The 16,340-nt window shown below is 49.6% G+C and overlaps 1 protein-coding gene across 2 annotated transcripts in view; it reads left to right on the top strand.

Annotated features, from left to right (window-relative positions):
• Positions 1-525: 525 nt before the first annotated feature.
• Positions 526-16,340, top strand: part of STK32B (serine/threonine kinase 32B) — a gene marked incomplete at its 3' end in the record, with an annotated part of 280,673 nt that continues 264,858 nt past the window's right edge. For both annotated transcript variants that reach the window (XM_081304828.1, XM_081304827.1), the window contains exon 1: positions 526-790. In XM_081304828.1, the coding sequence (XP_081160954.1) occupies positions 739-790 (52 nt within the window). In that variant the 5' untranslated portion in view covers positions 526-738. The remainder of the gene's footprint in view (positions 791-16,340) is intronic.

Genomic DNA, 16,340 nt, shown 5'->3' with positions numbered 1-16,340 from the left:
CAAAGAACAAACCCGCGATCAGGTCCACCGACTGTTGCTGCGTCCCAGGCCCGACACCCCAGGGGGGGCCTGTGATGGAGAGCCCCCCAACACCGAACTCAGCCCACCAGCTCTAACGTGGAGCAATGGTTTCTAACTCTTGGGCTGTTGAGAGGGGATCTGGGGTGGCTTACAAAGGGCTTGGCCCTGGCGGGTAGTAGGTGCTCGGAACACTGACCGCCGACAGCGGCCGTCCTGCCGACCTCCTCCGGCCGTCGGCTCCCGCCTGGTGTCCGCGCCCGACCGGGGGCGTGCGCCCAGTCGCGGTCCCCGCCCCTCCCCGGCCGCCCCGGGCTGCGCCCAACGCCGCGCCCCCTCCGTACGGTCGTCGCCGGTTCCCTCCCTCTCCTCCTTCTCCTCCTCCTTCGCCCCCGCCGCCACCGTCTCCCGCCCTCTGCAGCCGGCGGCCGCGCGGCACGGTGGCCAGGCGCGGGGAGTCCCCGGGTTCCCACACCGGCGCTGGTGCTAGGCACAGCCGGGGGGAAAGCGCGGCCCTGCGGGCGCCTGAGAGCAGGGGGCGCGGCGGCGCGGTCCCCGCCCCTGCACGGCTCTCGGCCCCTTCTGGCTCGGCGCGCTGCTCCAACCTGGGCTGGGCGCTCCCAGCGCATCCCGCATCCCGCACCCCGCATCCCTGCGAGCATCCTGCACCCCACGTCTCCGCGGCCGGGCATGTAGCAGCGGCGGCCGCCGCGACGGAATATGGGCGGGAACCACTCCCACAAGCCCCCCGTGTTTGACGAGAATGAAGAAGGTAAGAGGGCACCCGCCGCCGCTCCCCGCCACGCTCGGGCGTGGGCCGGGAATCCCTTCCTCCGCCATCCTTCGCCGAGCGCCTGCTGGGTGCCACACGCCGCAGCTGGGCGCGGGGTCCCGGGCGCAGCCAAGTCGCCGCGCATCAGCGGTGCGCCAGGCCCTGTGCCAAGCGCTGGGCTTCTACCGAGCCAACCCCTATGCCTTGGGTGCCCTTGAGGGGCTGGGACGGGCCTGAGTCCGGGGTTGGGGCTGCAGATTCCGGGGTGGGGGGAGTGGAACCCAAGCCTCCACTGGGGGTGTAACTGGGAGAGTTGGCTTCATGGGCGAGTCCGGAGGTTGCTCCGGCTTGGGCTCCGGGAGCCCAGATCGCCTTCAGAGCTGGAAGCAGAAGAAAGTGGCCTGGGTGGGCGGGATGTACGTGTGTGTGTGTGTGTGTGTGTGTGTGTGTGTGAGAGAGAGAGAGAGAGAGAGAGAGCCTGTCAGCGCGCACCGCCCCTCGCCCCTGGCACAGCAGAGGCTGCTCTCTTTAGCCTTCCAGGGCAGCTTAAGGAAACTTTCTTGGCTAAACTCCAGGGCTCTGAGGAGGGTGTCCCAGCGGCAGCCTCCCAGGTCAAGGAATGGGGTAGGCTGCCCAGCCTCTTCCAGACTCCAGGGCTCTGGAGCCTTGAGGCTTAGGTGGACATAGCTCTGTATTTGGCCACAGCAGAACTCTGTTTCCAATGCTGTGTGGCCCTGGGCAACTTACCTAATTTCTCTGAAGCGTCATTTCCTTCACCTGTGAGATGAGAATTACAGAACCTCCACATGCCCTGACAGAGCTCTGCTCGGAGCTTAACCAAGAGCAAAGTGCCTCCTAAGTGCAGGCAGCCCAGAGCTGCCCCACTGTGGCTGCTTCCTATTGTGCTGACCCATCTCCCTGGTGCCCCAAATCAGACCTAAGACCTCGAGCCTCCCGGGTGCCAGGCACTGCCTGGGTGTTCACCAGGCCCACGGGACTGTACTTGGTTGTCTGTGTATAACAGTGGGCAGTCATGGTTAGGCAGAGCAGAGCTGGCTCTGAGGCTGGACAGTCTATCCTGGAATCTGTGCTTGGTCATCACTGCCCAGGGGGCAGGCTTGTGTGCACGCAGCCCGTGGATTCTAGGGCTGCCCAGGCCATGGTGCTATTCAGATGCCCCCAGAAGAGCCCCTCTGGAAAGGATAGGTGGGCACGTCAGCGTCAGTTAAGCCGGTGCCTGCTCCGCCAGGGTCCTTCCTGGAAGGGGTTCCTGATCTGGTGAAACTGAGTGACCCTCTGGGGTGATAAGGGCAGTGAGGGCCAGCTAGGGTTGGGGGCCTCAGCTCTTCCTGGTGTTGAGGCTAGAGCATGGGCGAGTAGGAGCTGGCAGCAGAGGAGAGGTAGTGGGCTCTCGTGTGTCCTGGGAAGAGTTTGGACCCCGTGTCGGATCACCCTCAGTTTTAAGGGTTCGTGGTTCCAGCCCGGGTCCAGGTCATGCTGTGGGTAGTTTTCTCAGCCTCTTTCCTTTTCTTCCCTTTCATTCTCTCTCTCTCTCTCTCTCTCTTTTTTTTTCAGAGAACATTCACTGCCTTTATATTGACAACTATCTCTATATTTTATTCCAGAAAATGTGCTCTAAAGTGTTTATTGACAAAATGCTTATGTCTGGTGCACAATCTTGTGCTTTTCCGCTGGGGTTCCTCATTCTGAAAGTGGATTGAGCCTCAGCTAGCTGCGTACTTCGGTGCTGGTTGAAATACAAGGTTGAACTCTCTAGCCCCGTGAAACATTAACTTGTTGGCTTTAGCCAGCGTCTTTCTCACATATTTCCCTGTGCAAATAAACCATGCTATTCGTCACCAACAGGTTCATTAATTTCACAAGCATTTACCGGTCATTTTTTCCTGCACCCACCCCTGTACTGGATGCCAGGAACATAGTGCTGATGGAAGATCCCTAGCCCTGGGAGGAGGGGGAAGAAGTCCGAGAACTGCTCCTTTTAGATTTCAGTCTTGCAGAAATGGCAGGAGGTACCCAGGGAAAGGGGTGGTTGGTGGAAGAGGAAGGGTGTTTCCAGAGGAGGGAACAGAATGTGCAAAGGCAGAGGCGAAGAGTGAGCGTGGCTCGACTCCAGGCCTGGGGGTGGTTGATCCTCCTGCAGTGTGGACTGTGAGGACGGAAGGTACAAGAGATGCCCCTGAAAAGCCAGCCCAGTCTTAACGGGCCTGGTGACCAGGAAAGAGTGCTCAGACCTGAACTTGTGGGCATTCTGGAGCCACTGGAAGGTTTAGGCAGGGAAGTGACATGGCCCCACGAATGTGCATGCTCCCAGACTGTAGCCATCAGGTGGCGGGAGGCACAAGCACCTGAGACAGTCTGATTTGTAAGTACTTTAATGCCAAGCCACGGCTGAAAATTCTCCATTGCCTAACTGTGCCTTGGCCATCTCCACTCTTAGGGCTCGGTGTAGCCCAGCGTGAGCACCGCTGTTCTGCTAACACCAGGTAACAAGGTGGCCAGAGCTCTGTCATGCGATGAGAAAGAATCATGTCATAGATTAAGTGGCGCCATGGCTTCTTAGTGGTGCAAAAAATACCAGCGTTCTTCTGTGCATGGCGTCTGAGTCAGGTGGACCGCGGTGCAGTGGCGGAGCCTCCTTGACTTGCAAATGACAGAAAAACAACATGAAGTGCTTTTAAGGGAACTGATTGCCAGTCCTCACCCGCTTCATTACCGCGGGTCTGCTTCAAGCTGCGGCCACCTCGCCTGCTTAGATCATTCCCATGGCCTCCTTCCCTAGGCTCCTCACTTGGCCCCCACCCTCTTCAGAGTCACCTCAATGAAGCAGCAAGTGACCTGTAAGATGTCACAGGGCCTCCCGTCCCCTGGCCCCAGGTGCAGCGCACATTAAGGGGAGATAACAGAGGAAGTCCTTGCAGATGCCCCTGAGACCCTGCCCTCGGGGACCTCACTTCCCTCCTTGTCCCCAGCCCTCCTGCCTTCCCCTGCTCCCTGGCCCCCTGCTGCTGGCCCCTGCTCCTCTTGACCAAGGCTTCCCCCCACAGCCCTCTCTCACCTCCTTGGGGTTCTCTTGTGGGCACACCCCCACCCCTTCCTCCTTCATTTCTCTTCGTGGCCGTCTCACCATCCAGCGTGTGTTTATCACTTAGTTTCTTAGTGTGGTCTCTTCCCAACTCAGTTTCAAGTGCCTTAACGCGGGGATTTTGTCCAGTTACTCGGGAGGCTGAGGCAGGAGGATGGCAGGTTTGAAGATAGCTCAGGCAACTTAATAAGACTCTGTCTCAAAATAGAAAATAAAAAAAGCGTTGGGGACATGGCTCAGTTGGTCGAGTACCTGCCTCGCAGGCACAAGGCCCTGGGTTCAATCCCCAGCACCGCAGAAACAAACAAATAGAAAAAAGGGTGGGAGGTGGCTCAGCTAGAGCACTGAGCAATCTTGAATAATAGCATGAAGCAGAGGTTCTACGGCAGTGCCTCCCCTTAAAGCATTACAGCCTTTTAAAAGACAGGGATCTGGCGGGATTTATCCCTGCTGTATCTCCAAGGCCCCAAGTAACACCTGGGATGTGAGAGGTGCCCAGTAGGTTTTTGGCAAGTGAATGAATGAAGATGCCAGTCTCATCAGCCGCAGCCAGACACAGGTTCCCGAATCACATTAGGAATCTTGTGCCTTGGATTCTTTGCTCTCCTTTCTGAGTTTTATTCTCCGACAGGCTCTCTCCCCTCAGGAGAACCCCACCCCTCACCTCCAGGCTCACAGCCTCCTCTCAGAGGGTGAAGAGATCATCTGTCTCATAGTAACTCCGAGAACATCCCAGGGTTACTGCTTATTGGTTTTGATTAGGTCTTGGGCCATTCTTGAACTGATCACTGTAACCTGGGAGACAGAAAGTCCCTACTGGCTAAGCTGGATCACAGGCCATGCTTGAATTTAAGCAGTGGAGTTGGTTTTATTCAAGGTATTTGGACTAAGGGTATATGTTAAAAATTTTCCTAAAGAATACTGGAATAACAATAGAGGGCAGGTGCATACTGCTGGCAGGCAGATAAAAACAAAGAGCCCACTCACTCCAGACCTATTATGGCTGTGTTCTTTGGAACACAGATTGTGACACTTTGTCTTATCTCATTCAATTTTTTGATTCTATGTTGTGTTAATCAGTTTTCTACTACTATAACAGAATACCTGAGATAATCAATGTATAAAGAAAAAAAGTCTCTTTTTGGCTCACAGTTTTGGAGTTTTCAGTTCATGTTTGGTGGGTCCTGTTGTTTTAGGAATGTGTGGTGGAGGAAGACCACTTACCTCATGACCAGGAAGTAAATGAGTGGGAAGGGGAGATGGTCCCATCATCCCTTCACAGATAAACCCTGAACAACCTAAAGACCTCCCACCAGGCCCCACTTGTTAAAAGTTCCACCACCTCCCAACAGCCCACCGTGGGCAACTTTCCCATATGGGCCCTTGGGGAACTTTTGACATCCAGGTGACGTCAGTTTCCACATTCTGACTAGACTGGGCCTCTTAAGAGCAGCACTTACTTTTTATCTTTTTTTTTTTTTTAACTTTTGCATCTGCAAAGCTAGAACAGGGCCACTGAAAGCATATGGCAACTATTTTTTTTTTTTTAATGAAAGATGAAAGCAATCACTTCTCAGGGGCCAATTTCCTGCATTCCTCGGTTTTTGAAACTATTAAGAAATGAAGACATTTCAGATTTGCTACCAGTAAACTTTGTTTGGAGATCATGCACTGGGATTGGGACCAGAATGGCCTTTCTGCTCCTGTCTCCCAATTTCCATATTGAAAGCTGCTGGAGCAGAGATTCAACTCTGCAGAATGGGCCCCACCCTGCCAGCAGCTTGGCGGCCCCCTGTCCTGGTGCTCAGAGAACCCACGGGGCACCCATGCTCAGCAGCCTGGAAGGACTGGCCACCGTCAGAGTCCTGCGCTTCATGACCCTGGATACTGACCTCTTCCTGTTGAGAGGGACGGCAGAGGCTTCCCCCATTTCTGGGAAAGACCAAATCCTTGCTTTGGTGGGAGATGGCTCTCCAATGGGGATGAACTGGTGTTAGGATGGAGGCAGAATCATGTTGAGGCTTCAGGGAAGGTCAAAGCCCTTGAGAGAAGGAGGATCAGTATTGGGGGAGTCAAACAGCTTAAGCTAGCACTGAGCCTAGACGTGTTCCTGAGAGAACTGGAAGGAACAGAGCAGGCACCTCCAGATGCAGACACTGTCCTACCCAGAGCCTTGGTGCCCTCCACCCTAATGACCGTACTAGTTCAGAAGGTAGCGAGGATGAGCCCTGAGGATGCCCAAGGAGAACCGGCCAACCTGAGCTACCCGGGAGGTGAAGACTGTTGTTATGGATGAGATGAGGTGTCCCCCAAAAGCTCACTGTGAGACCATGCAAGAAGGCTCAGAGGAGAAACGCTTGGGCTGTGAGCGCCTTACCCAGTCAGAGGATCAGTCCCCCCCCCCATGGGATTAGTGAGTGGTGCCTAGAGGCGGGTGGGGTGTGGCTGGAGGAAGTGCTTCATTGCGGGTGTGGCTTCGGGGTATATATCTGTGTCTGGTGAGTGGAGTCTCTCTCTGCTTACTCATCACGATGTGAGCGGCTCCCCTCCACCACACTCTTCCGCCCTGATGCTCTGCCTCACCTCAAATCCCCAGGAAGGAGCCAGCTGTCTATGGACCCTGACAAGCATTCCCTGTTTTACGGTTTGTATCACGTTAGTGGCGTTGTCATTGTATATACACTGTATCATTCCCTCCATCCTGATTTACTGGAACTGTGAGCCTATGTTTGTTCTGGTTGGGTCCTTTCATCTCAGTGGTGACATAGCTGACTAAAACCACTGTTTTAGACTGAGGCGATTCTCTGAGCCAGAGCCAGGAGAGGAAAACATGGAGGGCAGTGTTGTTACCAGCCCTGGACCCCCTGGGAGTGTCCCTGTGTCCTTATTCATGGGCTATTTTGGCACCTGGCCCAGCTCACAGAAGTCCTCTGGGAAATCATTAATATAAAAGGTCCATGAATGTGGAATATTACCTTTGTTCACCAACATTTTGCTCACTTTTACTTCCATGCATACAAAAGTAATTATACAACCCTGTCCCCTTGAAGTTAGGGGGCCACGTGAATCTCTTTGACTGAAATAGGCAGAGGTGATACATGTCATATGTTGGGCAAAGTAATTAGGGTGCATGTCACTCATCTCTCTCTACCTTAGGACAACCACAAAGACCCACATGGTGGAACTTACTTCAGCCCAGTTCTCAGAGTGAGGACATAGAACAGAGGTCATACCCTCTACCTTGCAGTCCACAGTGGAATGTGGCACAGGTGACCATACTTTTGCTGCTTTAAGCTGCTGAGATTTGGGGTTGCTTGTTACCAAAGCATACCCTAGCCTATCCTGACTGGTACATGAACCAAAATCAGCCCTCCTTCAAGCAGAAAGCATTCCCTATTTTATGGTTTAAGTTTATGTTAGCGGTGGTGTTATTGTATAGACACTTTATCCAACCAACAAAATTTCCTTCTATCCTGATCTACTGAGATTTTAAAATTATCATTGGGGGTTGAATTGAAGCAATGATTTTCTGCCTCTATTGGAATGATCATGAACTTTTCTTTTTCTGTTCAGAATAATTGTTGTACTGATTGGTTTTCAAAGGTTAAATCAACCTTTCATTATTGGGGTAAACCTCACTTGGTCAGATGTGGTATATTGTTGAATTTGATTTGCTAATATTTTGTGTATAACTTTCTTCATGGGAAGATATTATGACCAGGATGTCAATACACTTGAAAAAGCACAACTTACTGAAAATAACAAGAAGAGAACTTAAATATCAGAAAAACCCGATAGCTGAATTCCTATTGAATCTGTAATAAAGCTTTGCTATGACAAAAAGTCTAGACTTCAATGTCTTCCTCAGTGAATTCTTAAATGTTAGAAATAATAATGATCTTCCCTAAACTCTTCCAGTAAGTAGGAAGAAATGACACATTTCTGATGGCTTTATCAAGTTTTCAGATCATTAATTTAAGGAGGTTTATTGGCCTCCTTAGAAGAATTGGAAAGTATCCTGTGGCTTGGTATTTTCTGGAAGAGTCTGTGAAGGACTGCTATTATTGGTAAGTTTCTATTGGCATGACATCGTTCATAGTATCTTCTTATCGTCTTTTCCCTAGTTTGTAGTATCTGTAGTGATTTCTCCTTTTTCAGTTCTGATTTTGCTAATTTTCATCTATTTTTTTGTTTATTTTTCTTGATTGGTCTTGTGTGGTTTATCAGCCCTTCTTTTGAATTTAAATACAGTTTTCAACTTTAATTCTTATTTATTTACTTTCTGATTCCCTGATTTCTGCTCTAAATTCAATCGTTCTCTTCTGTTTACTTGTCTGATTTAATTTATGTTCTTTTTCTAGGTTTCTGAGACAGTATTAGATCGTGGATCATATTTTTTTCATAGATCCTATTCTTTATTCCTTAGTTCATCTACAAGTTTCCATTGGAATCATTTCCTTTTGATTGAAGTGTTTTCTTTAGCATTTCCTTTAGTGTATGCAACTGGTGCCGACTTCTCTCAACTCCTGTTGGTCTGAAAATGTCTCTATTTAGACTTCAGGAATGATTATTTTTCTGGCTGTGTTCTGCATTGGCAGCTTTCCCCAGCAGTTTGAAGATGTATCTCTAGTCTTTTGTTCTTCCTGTCTATGATTAAAAGACAGCTAGCGGTACTATTTTTTGTTCCTTTTAAGCTCTCATGTCTTTCTTGCCCAGCCGTTTTTCAGATTTTGCATTCTGTTTCAGAAATCCAACCACAGGGAGCACAGGTGTGATGTTCTGCCTGTTTTCTGCTTGCGGTTAGCGCTTCTTGAATCAGTGACTTAGTAATGCGTTAGTCCACTGTGTGGAGGATTTTTTTTTTTTAAAGAGAGAGTGAGAGAGGAGAGAGAGTGAGAGAGAGAATTTTTAATATTTATTTTTTAGTTCTCGGCGGACACAACATCTTTGTTGGTATGTGGTGCTGAGGATCGAACCCAGGCCGCACGCATGCCAGGCGAGCGCGCTACCGCTTGAGCCACATCCCCAGCCCTGTGTGGAGGATTTTTATGTTTTATTATTTTTTTATATTGCTTCTGATATTTTCTCTTTCTCTTCACATTGTCAAACTCAAATTGCACAGATATTATGCCTTATCACTGTGCCACCTTGAGGCTCTGACAATATTTTTTTTGCCCTTTTATCTCTCTTTGTTTATATATAATTTGAATGTTTCCTTCTGACAAACTTATTTTTTAATCACTTCAAGTCTGTCTTTCTGATGCTCAGTACAACCATTAAGTTCTTAACATTAATTATTGTCCTTTTCAGCTCTAGAATTTTCAGTTTGTCCTCTTATTAATGGTCTCTAATTCCCTGATGAAATTCTCACAACTTTTAATTCCGTAAGCATACTTACCAAGTTCCTTTGAAGACAGGTTGGACAGTTCCGTTATTCGGCACCCTGTGGGTCTATTTTAGTGTCTGTTGTCTCCCTTTAGACGTAGCTCATTCTCTCCTCTGTGTGATGTGCACGTTCATCCTGCTGTGCCCTCTACAGGACGAAGTGAAGACAATTTGAGGCTTTGAGTGATGTTTTCTCAAGAAAGGGTTCCCTTTTGCTTTTTGTAGGCAGCTCTGCTACAGGGGCTAGGATTCATGTTTCCTCTTAATCCTCACAAGGATCCAGGTGTTTGAAAGCCCACGAGGCTGGACTAACTCTAATTCACTGACTCCTACGACGCGGTTTAGTCCCTTGGTGTCCTTAAAGGAAGGCGGGGGCATGTGGCAAGCCTCCTTCTCTTTGGCAGACTGGGATGTTTATAGTTGCTCCCCCCCACAGTCTGTGGGGGCTGCCAAACCTGCTTGGCTTCTCGGCCTCTCAGACTTGACAGATGCCCCTGGAGGACAGGTGGCCCCCAATGCTGGCCCACTTCTTTGAGCTTCCTTTCTCCTAGGTGTTTGGCCTGCAGTTTCTTTCTTAATCAAGTTCTTCAAGTATCGGTTTTGAACAGTTACAGCTCCTCTTAGAAGGAAGGTTGACCAAAAATACTCCACTTCACCAGAAGCAGAAACCCCTGCCTATCAATAATACCTATCACCAGGAAGGAGCTTTCCACTGTAAGAGTGCATTCTCCCGATGCCTGTGCCTCTGGCCTTTCCCACCCAGCAGTCCTGTGTTCACGGCCGTTCGTCATGCAAGACCAGTCCCTCTTGTGCCCTAACTTTCTCAACAACTTATCCCTCAAACCCCTATATCTGGCTTCTCTTTAGCATTTTAGGAAACAGTTCTGATGAGGGTCATTGTGATCTTTTTGTTCTTAAAAATAGCAGAAAAAGGTAAGTTTTTTCCCCTTGAATATAAAATTAAGTCACCCACGAACTCACCACTTAACTAAAGAAATAGATCACGCCCAGTTCAATCAAGGCTTCCTGGACCTGCCCCCTAACTCCTTCCCCTTCCCCATGTTTTCTCGTTCTTAAACAATACAGAGTTTAGTTTGTGTCGTTTTGAAATCTATAAAGATGGCAGCATGTTTTATGTATTCTTTCAGAGCTTGCTGTTCTTTCTGTAGATTGGATTTCTAAGATCCACCCACACTGCTGTGTTCTAGTTCCAATCAAGTCTCTATCCCCAGTGCACTTACCCTTTCCTCCAACACTGGATATTCACATGGCATCTGTTCTGAGGATCACGGACAACGAACTCTCAACAATCTTGTGTATGTGTCCTGATGCTCATATGCAAGGCTTCTCTAGGGTGTGTAGCAAGCGAGAACTCCAGGTTCATGGACTGGCTACACGTGCAGCTTCCTGAAATAATGACAGGTGTTTTGCAGAGAGGTAGGATGAGTTTACACTTGGACAATCTATGCCAGCCAATCCTGTTCATCAGCACGGTTTTATAGAAATTAGAGACCATCAATTAAACATGAACCACATAGGTATTTTTGCATTTTCTAGTAGTGCTATTATAAAATTAGAAAGAAAGAGATGACCCAAATTCTAATGATATATGTCATTTAGCAAAAAAAAAAACCCTAAAATATTATCATTTCAATGTACAAATTAAGTTTAAAATGATTAATGAGCTATTTACATCCTTTTATTTATTTTATTTATTTTTTATTTTTATTTTATTTTTTTATTAGCTACACATGACATTACAATGATCTTGGCAATTCATACATCTGAATCAATTGGGGTATAATTTCTCATTTTTCTGATTGTACAGATTGCAGAATTACATTGGTCATACAGTCACCTAAATTACATCCTTTTATTAATTCTAAATCTTTGAAATTGAGTTTATGCTTACAGAACATGTCTCCATTGACTAGCTGTCTTTAAAGCACTCAAAAGCCACTGTGGCTACTGGCTTCTCTACAGGACTACATTCATGTATGGCCTTGCCAATATTCTTTATCTTTGACTTTTTCATATTTTCCAATTGAATGAGCATAAAAGGGTATTTTGTTGTTGGTTTAAACTCATTTCCTAACTAATAAGGTTGAAGTTTCTTCTTGTATTTGGTTTGCAGGGATGTGTCTGCTTTTGTGAAAGGGCCTGTTCACAGTTTTGATAGTTTTTTCCTATTATAAGTCTGCTTTTTTGATTTGTGGAGTTCTTTACATATTCTAGATTGCACATCTTTGTCAGTTACATGTTACAGATATTTTCTCCTGTTTTGGGATTGTTAGGGTTTAATGGTGTTTCAGAAAGCTCATGTGTGAGTCAATGCAGGAATTTGGGGAGGTGAAGAGATCAGATTATGAGAGCTGTGACCTAATTAGTGGATTAAGCCATTTGATGGATCAATCCTTTGGATGGATTAATGGGTGGTACCCCTAGGAAGGTAGGGCATGGCTGGAGGAAATGGGTGACTAGGTGTGCCCTTGGGATTGTCTCTTTTTCCTGGCTTCTTGCACTCAAGCTCTCTCTGCTTCCTGGCTGCCCTAAACTGATCAGCTCTTCTCTGTCACACCCTGACGCTGTGACATTCTGCCTCACCTCTGCCCAGACCAGTGGGGCCAGCCAACCATGAACTGAAACGCTGAACTGTGGGCCAAACAGACGTTTCTTCCTCTTGGTTGTTCTGTTTAGGTAGAGTGGCCACAGTGATGCAAAGCTCACTAACCAGCGATGATCCCTTTCAAGTCCTCTATCATGCTTGTTGACATCATGGATTCATTTTCATGTAATCATATTTATTAAACTTTTCTTGTGGTTTACTTTTTATGGATCAGAAAGCCTCTACCTAGAGATTTATGCTTAACGGTTGGTGAAGCTCTGCTGTCCCCGGCTTCTGGAGCTGGGCCTGCCCCTGGGCCTCCTCCACGCCTCCGTCTGCTTGTCCTTCATCTCTGCGAGGCCAGCCTCCTCTCTCTCCCTGGCAGCAAAGCTTTGGGGTCTAAGACTGAGCCCCGGGGTCTCTTCCTTAGCTCTCTGCTGCCTTCTTAGGTGATCTGGTCGACTTCTATGCATTCTATGTATCATCACAGTGCAGCAGAGCCCAAAGCCACACTAGATTTCAAAGGGGGAAAATGTGATTCAGAGAGCTGCCAACCAGTCAAAAGGTCCACTACTAACAAAACCAAAGAGGGCTCTAGGGGGCCCAGCAGGAGCAGCTCCAGCAAGGTGGCTACTCCTTCGGGGGCTGGGAGAGAGTGGGCAGGAAAAGAAACTTAGAAGGCCCACACTGACCCCCACCCCCAAGGCTGTGATGCCCATCTCTTTGGGAAAAAGCATGGTCACCAGAGGGACAGACAGGGCACTGGGTGGCAGAGAAACCTCCTGGAGGGTACCAGCCACAGGTGATGGCCCTGAGGTGATGCCTGCACCCTCCCTCCCATCTATCAGATATCAAGTGGAGAATGCACCCCAAAGAAGTAAGGAGACCCCTCCTTCCACTTGCTCTTGCAGGTCTCTTCTGCGCCCCCTACTGGCAGTTGCAAAAGGAGCCGTATCCACAGGGCCCAGCTCTAGCATTACAAGTTTGATTTGGAGGTGAGGGACAATCAATGAATAACTGGCGCATCATCGGATATGACAGTGACTCAGTAACTTATCACCTCAATTCGTATTTCTCTTCTAGTTTCCAAACTTGCGGGTTCCTATTTTTAATTGTGTTTGGATGGCTCGGAAGACACCCCCGTCAACATGACTGCACCTCCCTCGAGGTCTTCCGGAGCTTGCCAGCCTCGTGCGCAGGGTCATCCTCCACCCAGTTGTAGAGGCCAAGATAGCTCAGGTTTTCCTGGACGCTTCCCTCTCCCTCGCTTCCACAAATCCACTTGGGCACCTGGCTGGACTGAATTTTATTTCCTAAACGTCTCAAATCTGCCTGTCTTTCCAGCCCCATCGCTATGGCCCCCTTCAAATGCCACATCTCGTTTGGATTCCCCTGGGGCTTGCTAACTGGGCCCCCTGAACACATCCTCCACCCAACAGCCAGAATAGCTTTGGGTCCCTACGTGGCCATGTCAGTGTCCAGGGCTCACAGTGTACTCAGGGTAAAGGTTAGACTGTCATATGGTCTTCCAGGCCCCGTGTGACCTGGAACTTGCCGTGTCTCCTGGTTTGCAGGAGTTGGTCAGCATGCTGTGGATCTCCGCCCCGTCTTCGCCCCAGGGCACCGTCCTGCAGAGTTGCCACTCTCTGCCTCCCACGGTCAGTGGTCGTGCTACACTCTCAACCTCGCAGACTCTCCTAGTGTCTTGGAAGTTCCACGCTCACTCCTGCTCCAGGCCCTGACCCTCTGTTCTCTCTGCCTGAATCCCTGCCGCCCATCAGCTTGGTGGCAGCCCCCTGGTCCTGCTTCAGAGGCCCTCACCTGGCTCCTGGACTCTGCCCAGTCTCCCTTAAGTCCCTCAAGTCCCCACCTGCTCCCTGCCACATCCACCACAGAATGGTTTCACGGTTATTTCTGTGACATGTCATTGATGTGTGTCTCCTCCATGAACCCCGGTGGCTCTCAGGTGTCTCCTGAGGGTCCCACTACTGTAGAAAGTGTCTGTCATTGTTCCTGCTTGCCCTTGAGAGTGTCAGAGAAGACAAAGAAAAATCACTGTTACTTTCCTGGTATCTAAAGGACAGACCCTGGGGAAAGGGAAAGCAGAATGGAGTTTAATAAGCACCTACTGTGGGCATTTTGCATGCCCTGTGGCGTCCGATCTTTAGAACAACAGTGAAAGGGAGGTACTGTGAGTGCCACTTGATTCCTGTGGAGGTTGAGGTGAACTGAGTCATCTCAGTGATAAAACCGTGGTTCTGCCCTCACTTCCTTTGTATGGCTTACACACCAGGGCTTGGACGAGCAGAGAAGGGGGCTGTTAATGCGCCAGGGACGACGGATGGATGGCCGTGGCTTCCTCCAGCCCCCTCTCCTCCAACCAGGCAGGTGGCTCTTTCTCATTTCCATTCTCCTAGGCGACGGCTGTGCTGAGGACTCTGTCCTCAGAGCTGCTCTGCCAGAGTCCTGTCACCCTGTCAGGAAGGCAGACCCATTTCTAGAAGCCTGACTCGGGCTAGTCATGTGGAACCAGAGCCCGAATGGCGTGCTCTGCAGCTGGTGGACGCTGGCGGCCCTCAGGCCTTTCCATAGTCATGAGCCCTTTCTTACAAAATTTCTTGGCAGCCTTGAGGAGAGATGGGGGATGCAGGGTGAGTGAGGGCTAGAGGTGGAGTCCTGTCCTTCAGGGGACCTGTCATCTCGGGTGCTGGAAGGAAAAGACTGTGGGTACCCGACAGTGGAGGCTGAATTGTGTTCCCCCGTCACTTCAGAGCATGACCTTATTTGGATGTACAGAGGCATGGTGTTGCAGCAAGGTCATGGATGAGATCTGGATCCAGCAGGACAGGTGGATGTGAAGTCAGCGACCAGCAAGAAAGCATGGGGCAGGGCTCTGTGGTCACTGTGGTCTAGGCCACCCCTGCCTGCTTCTGTGTGGAACAGGGCGGTTCTGGTTGGGGTAGAGTGCAGCCGCCTAAGGCCCCATACACGCTCTCACGCTCTCTCTCTCTCTCTCTCTCCCTCTGTCTCTGTGACTCAGCTGCAGATGAATCCTGCTGACCTATCCACTCCCTCTGGGTCTTGCCAAACCTCCACATGTCATGGGTCCCCCAGAATCCCGGGCCCCCAGGGCATGCAAAAGTGCCCAGTGCTACAGGCACCAGAGGGAATAGGGAGCTTGCAGGCAAAATCTTGGAGATAAGGCGGAAGAGCAGAGTGTCAACTGAGCAGGGACCATAGAGCTCTGTGAGCCACTCAGGGTGCTTCCTGGGGGAGCTGGGAGGCACTCAGCTTCCTCCTGAGAGGAGGCCGCCAGATCTTCATTTTTATAAAGATCCTGCTGGGCTGGCAGGGAGGGAACTGGGGCTGGAAGACTTTGTAAGAGAGGGAGGAGGCTCCTTAATGGCCACACTGTTGGCCTTGCTGGCAGGCCTGTGCCCTGCTGTCACAACACACCAGCGCACACATTAACACAAACGCCCCCACACAGGCTCCCCCAGCCTCTAGCCCCTGGAGCCTATGGAGAACGCCACTCAGCACCCACAGTAGGCAGCGCAGCTCATCAAACTCAACGGAACTGTGTAGCCGCTGGACTCTGCTGATGGCGTAAGTGGTGCAGGATATTTATACATGCCATTAAAAATGTAATTATTTTAAAGCACACTTCTCAAACAAAATCTAAAAGTCACTGCATGTAATGGTTAATAAGTTCCAACACCATTTCTTAACCCTCCTCCCCAGAGTGTAATTACTTCATCAGTCTTGGCAGGAGAAATCAAAGGGGTTTAGGAGAACACACCTTTCCGGCATTAACCAGAACTGTGGTGGCTCTGGATCTGCATTTGAAAGCGATTTGGATTGGCATTTTGCTTCCTCCCAGAAAATAACAAATGCTTCTGATCTTTGGGGGTATCGTGGTCTTAAATCCAGGTTATAAATCTTGCAGAACTTCTGTTATATCAGCTCCTTTAACTCTGTGATGTAGAGGACAGCAGAGATCAGGGAGAGAAATGAAATTATAATTCATGATTATTTGCCTTTCTTGGCCAGGAAATTACAAGATCAGGCCCTGGCATGTGGATTGGCAATTTGGTCTGCTTCGTGGTTTGTGCCTCTGATATCCCTGTGTCAGTGTCCCCTCATCGTGGCTCGCATCTTAAATGTCCATCAAAACCCGTGTGTTCAAGGATCGTCACCAGCCTGTGGGGATATTGGGGACTTGTGGGACCTTTAAGTGGTGGGGCCTGGAGGAAGGAGGTTGAGGGGATATTGGGACTCTGGCCCTTGTTCTCTTTGGTTCCTGGGGGCCTTGAGGTGAGGGGCTTGTCATGAACTCTCCCCAGCCCCCAGGATGCTCTGCCTCTCCACAGACCCAACACAATGGGGCCAACTGATTATGGACTGAAAACTTGAATGATGAGTAAAAACACTTTTTCTCTTTTTAATTTGATTTTCTC

Source organism: Spermophilus citellus, assembly GCF_964194105.1.
Source record: "Spermophilus citellus genome assembly, chromosome: 8".
Taxonomy (NCBI): domain Eukaryota; kingdom Metazoa; phylum Chordata; class Mammalia; order Rodentia; family Sciuridae; genus Spermophilus; species Spermophilus citellus.
This window is presented reverse-complemented; position numbering and strand designations above follow the sequence as displayed.